At 46.5% G+C, this 12676-nt stretch overlaps 1 protein-coding gene across 2 annotated transcripts in view; it reads right to left on the bottom strand.

Moving 5' to 3' along the window:
• The window catches only part of PBX1 (PBX homeobox 1), a 274829-nt gene that overhangs the window by 38193 nt on the left and 223960 nt on the right, over positions 1–12676 (bottom strand). For both annotated transcript variants that reach the window (XM_028104777.1, XM_028104778.2), the window contains one exon: positions 7000–7190. In XM_028104777.1, coding sequence (XP_027960578.1) covers positions 7000–7190 — 191 coding nt within the window. The remainder of the gene's footprint in view (positions 1–6999; positions 7191–12676) is intronic.

Below are 12676 nucleotides of genomic sequence, written 5' to 3'. Positions count from 1 at the left end.
TATCTGCATGCTGTAGAACCAAGGTATGAATTCAGGTCTGCTTAACTACAAAACCCAACCTCGTTCTTACGTACAAATTGCCTCCTGGCAATTACAAAGACTCTGGAGGCTTCCATTAAAAATAAGTTATTATTTTCCCTTTATTCCATTCCCAGGTAAATGCTTACAGCATTTTTTTAAAGGCATCTGGGGAAGAGGGTGTGGAAGGCACTGAAATTAGCCCCCTGGACTGTGTGACCTCCCACAGAAGGAGACAAGTAGCACTTTTCAAGCAAGAACAGCTGCTAAATGGTAAAACAAAAGCCCACAGAAATCTCTTCAATACACAGGTCGCTGAAAGGAAGAGAACCACTTTTTGAATAAAAGCATTTTTGTCTTTAAAAAAAAAGTGCTAATTGAACTAATTTAAAGTGAGAAACACTTTACTGCCTCCTCACAGCTAAGGCCCGTAGGCAAGTTGCGGGAGCTGTTTGGGGACGCCAGGCTCACAGTAGAAGCTGGTTGGCCCTCCACAAGGCGGTGGGGACTCCACCTTTAAATTAGCCCCATTAGCGCTTTGCCTTTCTTGCTTTTATCAAAAGCTTTTTCCTTATGGAAGAGATTTCCAGAACATCCTTGGTTATGCCAGGACACAGGATTTCCTGATTTAGCCCAACAGAAAGCACGGAACAGCCTCGCTAGACAAGAAATTCAGCTACTATTGTATTTTCAGGGTCCCACTTGGATTAATTAACACAATAAAGTGCCTGATTTTACCGGATGAACACCATCTGTCCATAGGTATTAACCACATCTGTCCAGACTATGCCAAGCCCAAGTCACTTTCCCAAATCATGCTGAGTTTCTGGGTCACCCAACATCAGAAATTGGGCAGAATGGATTAAAAAAAAAAAGCCCAACTCAAAAAATAGGCATTTGTTAAAAGTCCTTGTCTGCTGGGAATTTGGGGGAAGATAGCCAAGCGGCCGGCATGGGCTCCAGGCCAGGCTTTAGATAACCTTTGGCTTCTTCTCTGCCCAAAGAAAACAGTTGTCTTAGGCCTGGGGAACTGGACCCTGAAGGCTCCCCTAATTGGGAGAAGCTCAGTTCATTCATTCAGCTGTCTGCATTAGCATCACACTGTATTTTTTGGGAGTCTTCCAACTGAGCTCAAAGGAAGCCTCCCTGGAATGAGCTGGTGGTACGGGGCTGGTGCCGACAAGCTGTTCCTGACTCGCTTCTCACACTGCTGTGCAACATTCCCTGGGCGGTCTCCCCGACTCTGATGGGATCCCTTATTACACTGCTCTCAGCGGCTGTCTCCACGGAGGGCCTTGGAAATCCCAAGATCAAGACTTGTCAGGACTTCAGGACACCCAGTGAAAAGGAGACGCTTCTGACCATAAGGTTCTTTGAGCTAGACACCTGGCTTTGGCTTGAAGTGGTATCAGCTTGGTGAGTTAACATTTGTGACTTCGAGCCAATCAAAAGCCTTGGGAGTTAGGTATCTGGGTGTTTAATGTTAAGGAATGTGGAGGTTGATCGAATAGTACTGGATAAATGTGGCATTTTAGGAATGAAACCTTTTGAATCAGAGTGAGTCAAGAGTGGGAGGTGTAGGCACTCCAGACACTGTTGCTAAATACCAAATGCATTACCTCCTGCCCCAGCGACTCTCCTAAGAGTCACTGCCCGTCTACCACCACAATCCCCAGGCACTTCCAACACACTCTGTATCTCCAAAACTCGCATCGCATTTCACCCAAACCAGCTCCATTGTCTTCCTTCCCCACATCACCATGGACACGGACGGTACAGTGTGTCTAATTTGTTCATCCATTTGTTCATTCAAATATTTGAGTACCTAGCAGGTGCCAGAACCTCGGGGTGGTTCTTAACCCATCCTGCTGTCTTACCTTCATCAGATGATGATGCCCCAAAGCAAACCCTGTCAGTTCTATTCTTTCAAATCCAACCCTTTTATTCCAGCCTATTGTCACTCTGTTTTTGAAATGGGTTCAGAGAAGCCACTCTCGATCATGTAATGGTCTGGCTAGTGCTGCACGGTGGTGCTTTCAGCAATAATGGGAATGTTCTAGATCTCTGCTTCCCAGTCTAGCAGCCATGAGCCTGCTTGTGGCCACTGAGCAGCTCGAATGTGGCTGGTGTAACTGGAGCGGGACGTTCTGAAACTTTATTGATTTCAATGTAATTCAGTTTGCGTTAATTTAAATTTAAAAATCAAATAGCCACTTACCAGACAGTGCAAACTCTAGCCCGATGCATTCCAGAAACACTTTCTGGAAGGCGTGAACTCACAGCCCTGCTACACACCACCAAAAGCATGAAATGTCTCTCAAACCTCTTGCTTTAGTCTATTCTGTAATGTACACAATGTTTATCTTAAAAGGAAAATGATCTTCCCCTGCATATTTAAGTAAAATGGGGAAGATACTTCATACTTATTCTGTGTTCACCCAGTTTGAGGAGCACGGGGGCTTTAATAGTGGGGTCCTACTGTGTCCCCCGTCCCATTCAGCTCGTCCTCAAGAGAAGCACTACAGTAATTCTCCCAGACCATGGATCTGATCATGTCACAATAATAGTAATGGTAATGATAATAATAATAAAATATAAATACAATAAATAAGATAATAAGTAATATATAATGTGGTGATCCCTAATATATTAAGGAAGCACTGTGTGAATTATGGTGTGAATACCATATTCCAACCCTATACTAAGTTTTTTTTTCTTCATATTATCTTATTTATTCCTGTGCATAGGATTAGCCCCATTTTACAGACAAGAGTCCTAGGGAGGATAGGGCACTTAGCCCACCTTACAAAGGATGCCAGAATTTGAACCCAAGCAGTGCAGTTTGAGAACTTAAGCTCTAAATGACGGCATTCCCTCCTTAAACAGCTCTAACGGTTTCTGCCGTTTCTCAGGACAAATCTGAAGTCTTCATGGGTACAGTTAAGGGTCTTCAGTGGACCTTCCTATCCCTAGTGCCTCATCTCCCCCAGTCCTAAACACGCTCTGCACAATTTCGTCTAGCCACATCATATGCCTGCTTCTCCATGCCCCCAAAGACACTCGTGACTTTTACACTCCCGTGCCTCTTCACACCAACCTGTGTATTTCTCTCCCACAGCATTTGCCACAGGTTTACCTAGGTCTCCCCGGCTAAACAAGTTCCTCAAGGGAAGGAGCCACGTGTCCCTCATCTTTGAAACCCTAGCGCCTCACACACAGTAAGCATTCCAGCTAAGTAATGCTTGTTGATGTTGGCTTACATTGTTTCACTTTGCCCATGATAGTCTTTCTGTTTGGCAAACACACTGCTCGCTCTGGGATCCCAAACTGTCTGCCCTCTCCCACATTCTGCCACCCCCTCAGGTGGCACTGGGAGAGGTACTTCACGAGGAACACGCTATTTTATGTTCACTCATAAGAGTGTCTGTTTGTCCCACAAGATTAGGAGCTCCTTGAAGGTAAGACCCTTATTTATATGCTGTTTTTTTCCCTCTTAGTTCTTCTAGTGGCTACTACAGCATCCGGCAGAGAGTAAAACTCAATGAGATAAATCAGTCTAAATACAGGCCAGTCAGCCCAGACCTTCCTGCATGTCCTTCCCTCTCGTTGCCTGCCTTCCACTTTACTACTTCATTTAACATAATCCCTCTCTCGGGGTGAAATGAAGAGGTGTCTTCCAGCTGTTTATCCTCTTATTGTTGCCTCCAGCAAAATGTTACTGAACAGAAGTTAAAATTATTGCTTGAAAATCATTAAGAGTGTGTGTAAGTTCTCTCTTTCAACTGAGAAAACTGTGTTGAGGGTTCTGACAATAACTTTACCAAGTTTGACAGCACAATGTTTGGGCCATAGCATAAGATAATAAATGCAGAATGAATGAATGAATGAATGAATGGGTGGACGGATTTTTTTTCTGGCACAATTAAGTCAATGTAAGGAAGAGAAAAGGATATGACTTGAATGGACAAACCTGGACCAAGCGCTTAGCTGAGGAGTATGGAAGGCAGAATCCTAAGAAGGTACCAGATTCCAGCCCGGCAACCCCGCCCTCCCCGGAGTATGGGTGGGGCTGTGACAAAGAAAGGATATCCGTCCTGTTAGTTTAGGGAAATTAGGTTAAAGCCTTAAATTGGTGAGATTCTCTTGCTGGCTTCCAGGAACAAAGCAAGCAGTAAAGACGCGAGCTGGCCGGAGGGAGCGAATGGCTTCTGGGAGCTGGGGACCTCAGTCCCACAACCACAAGGAACTGAATTCTGCCCACATCAGGAATGAGCTTGGAAGAGGACCCTGAGCCTCCGATGAGATCATGGGCTCTGCTGACACCTGGATTACAGCTTTGTGAGACTAGGGCTGAGGATCCTGTTGAACTGTGCCCAGATGCCTAAACCACAGAAACTGTTCAATAGTATCTTTGTGTTGTTTTAAGCTGCTAAATTTGCGATAATCTGTTAGGTGGCAACAGAAAACGGAGACAAGGAGTATTTTGTAACAAAGTAGCGCCATTCGATTCCACACCCCTGTGACATTACAGCGACTAATGCTGTTACTAAGTCAAACTTCCCTTGTATTTCATTTGTCTTCCACCAAATCCTTCACTGATGAAGCCCTGCCCCTCAGATACACGTGGCTATCAGCACCGGTTTCTCTTTCTTACTGAGGTTTGTTTAGCTAGCTCTCTAACTACAGCACTGGAAGCAGTGATAGAAACTACCCCAATCACGAGGTCTGGGTAAACATTTCTTTTTTGAGCCCGGAAAGCCATTTGCTCAGCCGTGGGCTGGCATTTGGAGTTACACTCTTTCACCGATACCAAATATACCCTCAAAATAAGTGCTAGTAACAATGACAAAAGCTTAGTTGTTTTAGTTCGGAGACTTGGCTCAGAGGCACTGAATCAAAGGTTGCAACCAAAGCGGGAAAGAGACCCTCTCGTAAGTGATTGTTCTTCTGACGCCAACTGGAACCCTCTAGGCGAAGGCTGGTGGAAGTGACAGGAACGGTGTACAAAGCTCGCCCAGTTTTGAGCCTGACCTTCAACTGCACACAGCACAGTTACCTCGAGCAGAAATCCAACAAGACAAGGATTCCGCCTCTCCCTTCTCCCTGGGTTCTCTCTGGATGAGAATCCAGTCTGGGCCTGACTTTTCTCTTTTTCAATATCTGCCCACACAAATACCAACTCCAGAATTTTAACTAGGGTGGTTTCCATGGGGATGGAAGCAACACACGCAGAGGGGCGGTGGTGGCCAAACAGGCACAGGACCCAGACAGAGGCCACCAGCCACTTGCACTCTGCACTCAACTGCTTTCAAGAAGCCAGGTTGGCAGCAGGTCGCGAGGCGAGGGAGATACATGGGGGCCCTGCTTCAGGGAGACTCTGCCTCCCCACGCCCCCAACCCCCATCACCATGCCCAGCTGGATAAAACTCTCTTTGTGTGAACTTTCTCTTGACTTACCCTACAGAATTCCGGTGGCCCAGAGATGCATCTCGCTAGCTGGTACTCTCAACTCATATTCCATGTGACCCAAAACACACTGAATAAAAGGGAGTTTAGGAGATGCCGGGGAGTTTTAAAGAGGTCTGTGGACTGCAATAACCACAGTTGTGAACAGAGAGAAATACAGGTAACCAAGCTGAATAATGCATGAGTTCGGGGGTGAACAACTTCGAAAAGGAGCAGTGAATCTTTCCGTCTCATTGAAAAGGGACAAAACTGTAGATCATGAAAATGGCACACGACTCTGACACACGTGAAGTTCTAACTGAAATCATAGCCTGGGATGATCTTTAGGAATTGAAGTAATGAATGGTGAAACCTGCATTTATAGAAGCTGGCTAATCTGAGACGGGCCGTCGATCGCAAAGGACACCCACACCCTGAAAACATGTCTGCTAGATCAATGATTAAAACCCTCCTCTCGAGTATATGAAAGATAGGATTATCACCATCTTGCAGGCTGCATGTCAAAAATTAAAGAAACCAGAAGGATCTGGATAAATCCACTGGTCTAGAGAGTATGGGCCAAGAACTGATTACTGGTTCTCTGTTCTCAGTTTTTATCTTTTTTTTTTTAAGAGGACCTCTCTTTCTTTTTTTTTTTTAAATTTTATTTATTTGTCAGAGAGAGAGAGAGAGAGAGAGAAAGCATGATTCGGGGAGGGGCAGAAGGAGAGAGAGAAGCGGGCTCCCCGCTGAGCAAGGAGCCCAATGCAGGACTCGATTCCAGGACCCCAGGATCATGACCTGAGCTGAAGGCAGATGCTCAACTGACTGAGTCACTCAGGTGCCCTGAGGACCTTTCTATCCAGGGTTTCTTTGACTGAATTCTATGAACTCACAAGTGAGGTCACGAGTAACAATGCCCGATGGAAAACATCAAACCCTGATTGAAAATTTGGCGCATAGCAGACCAGCCCCTGCTCCTCCGGGCCCACGGGACCAGGTCCTATTCCTCTTTGTGCTCCGGAAACTTAGCTCAGAGGATGCCACATGGCGATCTACTTAAAAATATTTGTTAGGCTGAACTCAGTGCACTCTCTACCTGTCTGTAATGTAGAAAAGATCACAGCTCTCAAGCTGCACCGTCTTTCTGGAGAACGTGGGTCACGGCGGCATCCAGTGAGGCCGCCCCAGCCCAGAGCTACAACACACACCTGTAAAAGGGGTACTGAGTGGGATGAAAATGCTGTCATTGCTCTCACCCACCTCAGTCACCCCTGCTTCTCACTCAGAGTGAGTGGCAGGGGTAAGAGAAAGCATCCTCTCTCATTACATGGTTTCCTATTTGGAGCTGTCCAAAACCATTGGCTTATGGAGTCTTGGCAGTCTCCCTCCCCAGACCCCAGAAGCTTCTGCAGGCTGCCATTCTGCTTGGCCTCTGACATGGTGAAAATGCAGCTTTTAGAGAGGGACAGGTGTGGGTCCCAACCCTGCATCCGGGATCCCCCCGGGGGACAGGTGGCCCCGTCGGTGACTCACCGCGCATCCAGAAACCGGGAGCGCAGGATCATGACGGCCTCGCATGTGCTCTGCTTGAGCTGCATCTGGATGGAGCTGAACTTGCGGTGAATGATGCTGACCATCCGCTCAATCTCCTTTGGGGAGATGGGCCTGGTCCGGCTCTGCTCCCGCAGGAGGTTCATCACGTGGGTGGTAAACTCGTTGCATGCCTGGAATGGCAGGACAGTAAACACCGGCGCGTGTGGAGGGTCCGGGCCTGGACGGAGGGCCGCGTGGGCTTTTCTAGAGACTCGCACACGTGGAGACAACTCAGCTAGTCTGTGGGGGTTTTGTCACATCAGAGGGATAAAATAAATGACTGGCCTAGAAATACCTTTCATCCTGTTTGACTCTAACTTTGGCCACAATTGAGATTTTCCTAAAGGGTAAAGAGAAATCTTAATCATTTTTTTCCCATGTATTTTACTACAGTGAAAGGTTGGCACCAGGAATCCTAGTACAAAATACACCCCACAACCCTTTACCCCAATGTTAACAGCGAAAGAGAGTTTGGGGTCAGATACAGCACAAACTTCTACCTTGCTCATTATCTCTGATATATTAGAACCTCCACATGTCCAGTTTTGGGATGCGTCAACAGCCCGAAGGACAGAATCATGAAATTAAAAGCTAATTCTTCCGGGAGATTTCTCATCCACCTATTTCTCCTTTCAGTTTTATTACGAGAATTCCCTCCTCTGCTGGCCTCCTGAAGACCCACTATATCCGCAACAGAAACTGGAATCTGTCCTCAGAGGCCTTGTAGAAGTAGCATCAACACATGATGGAGAGAATTCAGGAGCCATCCCTGCAGAAAGGAAACCTCTCCAGTTAGACCCACATACCATCAGCTCTGGAGGTGAGGTTAAAGATCGCTTTGCCTTCCGCCTCCTTATTTTCCAGGTGTGTAAACTGTGTGGGTGGGGGGCAGAGGAGGGCCTTTTTCCTAAGGCCCACAGCAAAAAGGGAGCAGCCGAGCCAGGACCTGAACACTTCTTATTCCAAGCTGGGGACTTCTGTCCTTTCCCAGAGCCCAAACTTGCTCCTCTGCACACCATTGGCCTTCCTTTTGGTGACTATTAGTTAACATTTGAAGTCTGCTTTCCTTAGCGGAGCCCTCAGATGAAAATATCTATTCACGGGTTAACCTACAGTAATGTTATAAGACTATATTAGATTTGTAATGGAACAGACAAGATGGTCTTTCACAGTCGAAGAACTAGGGACTCAAAGGGCTCCAACTTAGTATCAATACCAGAAGCACACTCATTAATGATAACACTGCATTTACAGCACAAAGCCTCTCTCCTATCTGTCAGGAATGCAGTTAACAACGACACATTCACTCCTCGTTTCTCTAAGAAATCCTTCGAGGTTGGTCGGCCAAAGATAGCTCGGCAGATGCATCCGCCGGGCTGCATCTACACTGGGGACTGGGAGGCCTGGTCTTCGAGCCCGCCTCCATGAGTGTCTGGGCAAAGCCTTTCACCACTCGGTGCCTCATTTTATTTGTCAGAGGTATTGGATTCAAGCATTCCTCCCCTTGAGCAAGGCCAGCAGTGCCATGGTCTTGTACAGTGACCTGCGGATGAAGTGAACTGTGCTCACGGACACAGCAGAGTGGGCAAGAGGGGCCTGGACGGCCTGCATACAGACGCTGTCTCTGGGACTCACTTCACTGTGGGACCTTGGAAAGTTACCTAACCTCTCTGGGACTTGTCTTCCTTATTTGTGAAATAGGGGTGGCAGTAACCCACCTCAAACGGTATAGTAAGGGTCAGAGGAGTTACTAGGTGTGTGTCTGGCTATGTGAGGATATATCCGGGAGCCAGTTTCCCTCTTGGTAAAATGAAACAGGGTCATGATTACCTTCTTTCTCCTCTGCAGGCCCATGCTGAAGATACATCCATAGATCAGATCCATCTAGCATTCTGCTCTCCACCAAGAAAATTTCTATATAAACCCCAGATCTGTATGATAAGCTTCTTCCCTGCCGACCCACCCCCCACTTATAAACAAAGAGAAAGACATAAGGCATGGCATCGAGTTGATTCTAAGAGGCCACGGGGTGGGGAGTGCAGGGTTAGGCACAGAGCAAGCATCCCGACCAGCTCCATGGGCAAACACGGCCCCTTGCTGGCCTGCAGCCTCCTCACCTGGTGGGGGCTCCAACAGGGGAGGGGCTGGATGTGAGGAGGCATTGTCAAGTGTACTCCTCTCCGCTGGGGAGTCCCAGTGGCTGGGCTAATAATAACGTGTGTCATTACAGGGAATAAAAATACTCACAGTATCTGATGTTTATTCAAGACATTTTATCCTGGAGTCCTTTCTGCTCTGCCATAAACAGACAGTGGGATCTTTTCACCCACTGCTGAGGTGGGAACAAGGCAGCTGCTGAACAGCTGCTCAGGAACACACAACAGAGAGCGAAGACCAGTTCCAAGTCCATTTTAGACGGACAGGACGTGACGATCCAGGTTTTTCCAGGAACGACCCACACCACGTCCTCCTCAGGTCCTGCAAGCCTGTGGTTTTGGAAGCCGGGCTGCCCCTGTTAGGTCCGGCATTCCCGATACGACAGTTGGGGTGACAACTGCTAATTAAAGAGAACCCTCACAGGCTGGAATTTCTGAGACAGGGGACAAGGGCAGGGGGTGGGGAGCCTCTGCTGTGGACAGTCATAAAGGCAGTCATTTTCGAGAGCTGCCATGCACCCCAGGCGCCCCTAAGAGAGTCGAGGATTTCAAAGGGAAATCCTTCGAACCTTGCCCAAGGTCCAGGTCAAGGGCGTTGCTGGGAGCCACTGACTAAAGACCAGCCCTCTCAGAATGTCCTGCTCGAGATGCCAGAGTTTTAAGCTTCCCTCCTGCACTCTGGTTAGCCCGTCTTCTTCCCTTCCTCCTTCAAACTGGATTTGGTGCCAATCTCAGCAAAGAACATGACAGGGATTTAGGATTCTTTTTAGCTGTGAACCGACTAACCCAGCCCGGTTCAGCCCTACAGATTTAGCCTCACCCAGGCCCCAGCAGCATTACTTCTCAAAGCTGGAGAACCCTGCAAAGCCACAAGCATCCGTTTTTTAAATGACACTTGGAACAAAATTCAGCCTTCTGACATCACGGTTTTATCTATTAGAAGATACCAGCTCTTAAATACCTTACTCCCTCCATGATCTGCTAGAAAAGCGCTTTACCAACACCCTTTACTGTAATAAAATAATTTCCTTCCTTTCTTTCTAATGAAAATCTCTAGAAGCTTTCTTTATTTAATAACCTCAGGGTGAAACGATGGCTGATTCAGATAGGTGGTTCTTTTTCTTTTTTTTAAGGGATGGGGTTGAGGAGGGCCATGATACCTAATTAGCAGAAAGCTAATTGATGGTCTAGTTACCTATCACCACCATACTAAAAACGTTTTAAAACGAACAAAAATAACAGAGTCAACGATTAAAAGCCAATTTGGCAACTTCATTCACTCAAGTACTAAAGTAGAGAGCAATGTTTTTACTTTACTGAAGTTTCCTGATTTTATTTTATTTTTTTATTTTTTAAAGATTTCATTTATTTATTTTAGAGAGAGAGAAACAGAGAGCTTGAGCGGGGGGGGGGGGGGGACAGAGGGAGAGAATCTCAAGCAGACTCTCCACTAGCATGAAACCTGGCGCAGGGCTTGATCTCATGACTTGAGCCGAATTCAAGAGTCGGATGCTTAGCCAACTGAGTTACCCAGGTGCCCCTGAGGTTTTCTGATTTTAAAAAAGCTCCCACGAGGAACCGTCACAGAAAAATGAAGAAGATATACCTCCCAGACATACTAGCTAGGATCTTAATGGCCTAATTTCCCTACAATCCACTATGTACTATAAGTAACGATGTAACTAGCACTAGTAAATTACGAAGTGCCTAAAGTGTGTTAAATAGGATTCAGTTCTTATCCAGAAAATGTCCATATAACTAAGGAAATGATTTTTTTTGTATTTTTAAGAATAAGAGATATAGACGACTACACCCCCCCCCCCACTTATGTAATTTGTTCTGTACTGATGGGAGTCTCTCCTTAAATTTCTGGTTTCCAACTTCTTTATTATTTAAAGCAGGTAGATAGCCTTGAGAAGTTTCTGAAGGAGAATATTATTACCCCAGCCTCTCTCGTCCACGGAAGTAACAGAAGACAAGCTGACTCCTTAACGGCCTACACAAGTCCACACTCTCTCTGTATGGAGTGCGACTAGTCAGGTGGTGTTCCGATAAGAGTCCTTGGATTAAGGGTCAGAAACTGGATTCCAAGGCCACCCCTGTCCCTCATTGGACGTCTGACCCACATACACAACATAAGCCCTCTGATCTCCATCTCCTCACCTGTGTCAAAATGGAGAGGCTGACCATGCCTGTCCTGGGTACCCAACCACAAAATGACCTTGAGCAACAAGTGCAACTGGCAGAAGTTAGCAGTCAGTTCTTCTATGTTGCTGACAACCTGAGCTAAGAACAGAGCCAGTTTTCAGCAGCTACCAGGCTAATATCCATCCCAGTTACGGGTTTAATGGGGGGAGGGGGGAAGGCCACCCTCTGGGTTCTTCTTGTACCCCTGGAGTGTGGTGAGAGTTAACCTGGATGGCAAGTCTAGACAGGCTGTTTTGCCAGGAACCAGGCTTAGTCTTGAAGGTAAGGTAGGAACAGCACTGAGTAGGGAGAACTCAATAGGCCAGCTAGGAACCTTTATAGGAAATGTCCCCCTCTGTCTTCCCAAGCTATCCCATGGGTTAGGGCCAACTGAACTCTTAACATGATGGATCAGGTCAGGAAAACTTCAGGGATCAGCCAGCTCTCTGGGTTCAGCATCCCCTGAGATCTCAGGAAGTGTCTACATGAGCCAACACTGTGGTAAGAACATTTGCTCTTTCCTGAGAAGGCGAAAGGCAGTGACTCACAGGTTCTACCGTAAGATCGCTGCTATTCTCCTCCCCTCAAACCGTCCCTACGCCTATCTGATGGTTGAGTTGCGCCATGCTTGGCTGCAAGCTTCACAGCAGTCCCCCCCCCCACCCCCCATAAAAGAAGGGACTTGGTAGAAATCCATTTCGAAGGTAGATAGGAGTGCAATGACGAAACTCTCTTCACTTTAAATTTTAAAATACCCATTTCTATTTTAAAAATTTAAATTTTCTATTAGGTTTGCATTTGCCTTCTACCTAGACAGTCGTAAGTGGACTAGAGAGGGTCTTCTGCCTTTGCTTTTTCTCCCTCTTCTTTTGTGACTCTTAAAAAAAGAATAGGAAACCAGAAAGCTAAGAATTCAAGGAAAGTAAGTTAACTATAGAACTTCAGGATAATGTTGCATCCAACAAGGTGACAACAAACATATCTGTCACCTACTGATGGAAGAAAGGCCGATATAAGGGACTCCTATTAAAGTAGTATTGCTCATACAGACCCAAGGAAGGAGAACTGATATGTAAAGTCCCGTGTGCGTGTGTGTGTTGTGTGTGTGTTGTGTGTGTGTGTGTGTGTGTGTGTGTGTGTGTGTATGGGGAGGGCCTCTTGGAGAGAGCAGCTCTGTTATAATTAGAGTACCTTACATTTATATATACTGCTTTGTAATTTAAAGCCTTCCTTATGCTCTTCTTCATATGGTTTTTATGGTCCTGTGATATCCT

The sequence above is a fragment of the Eumetopias jubatus genome, unplaced genomic scaffold (genome assembly GCF_037043125.1).
Source record: "Eumetopias jubatus isolate StellerSeaLion01/CBP00866 unplaced genomic scaffold, mEumJub1_p1.0 scaffold_12, whole genome shotgun sequence".
Taxonomy (NCBI): Eukaryota; Metazoa; Chordata; class Mammalia; order Carnivora; family Otariidae; genus Eumetopias; species Eumetopias jubatus.
The sequence above is the reverse complement of the archived record's forward strand: the minus strand, read 5'-3'. Positions and strand labels throughout refer to the sequence as shown.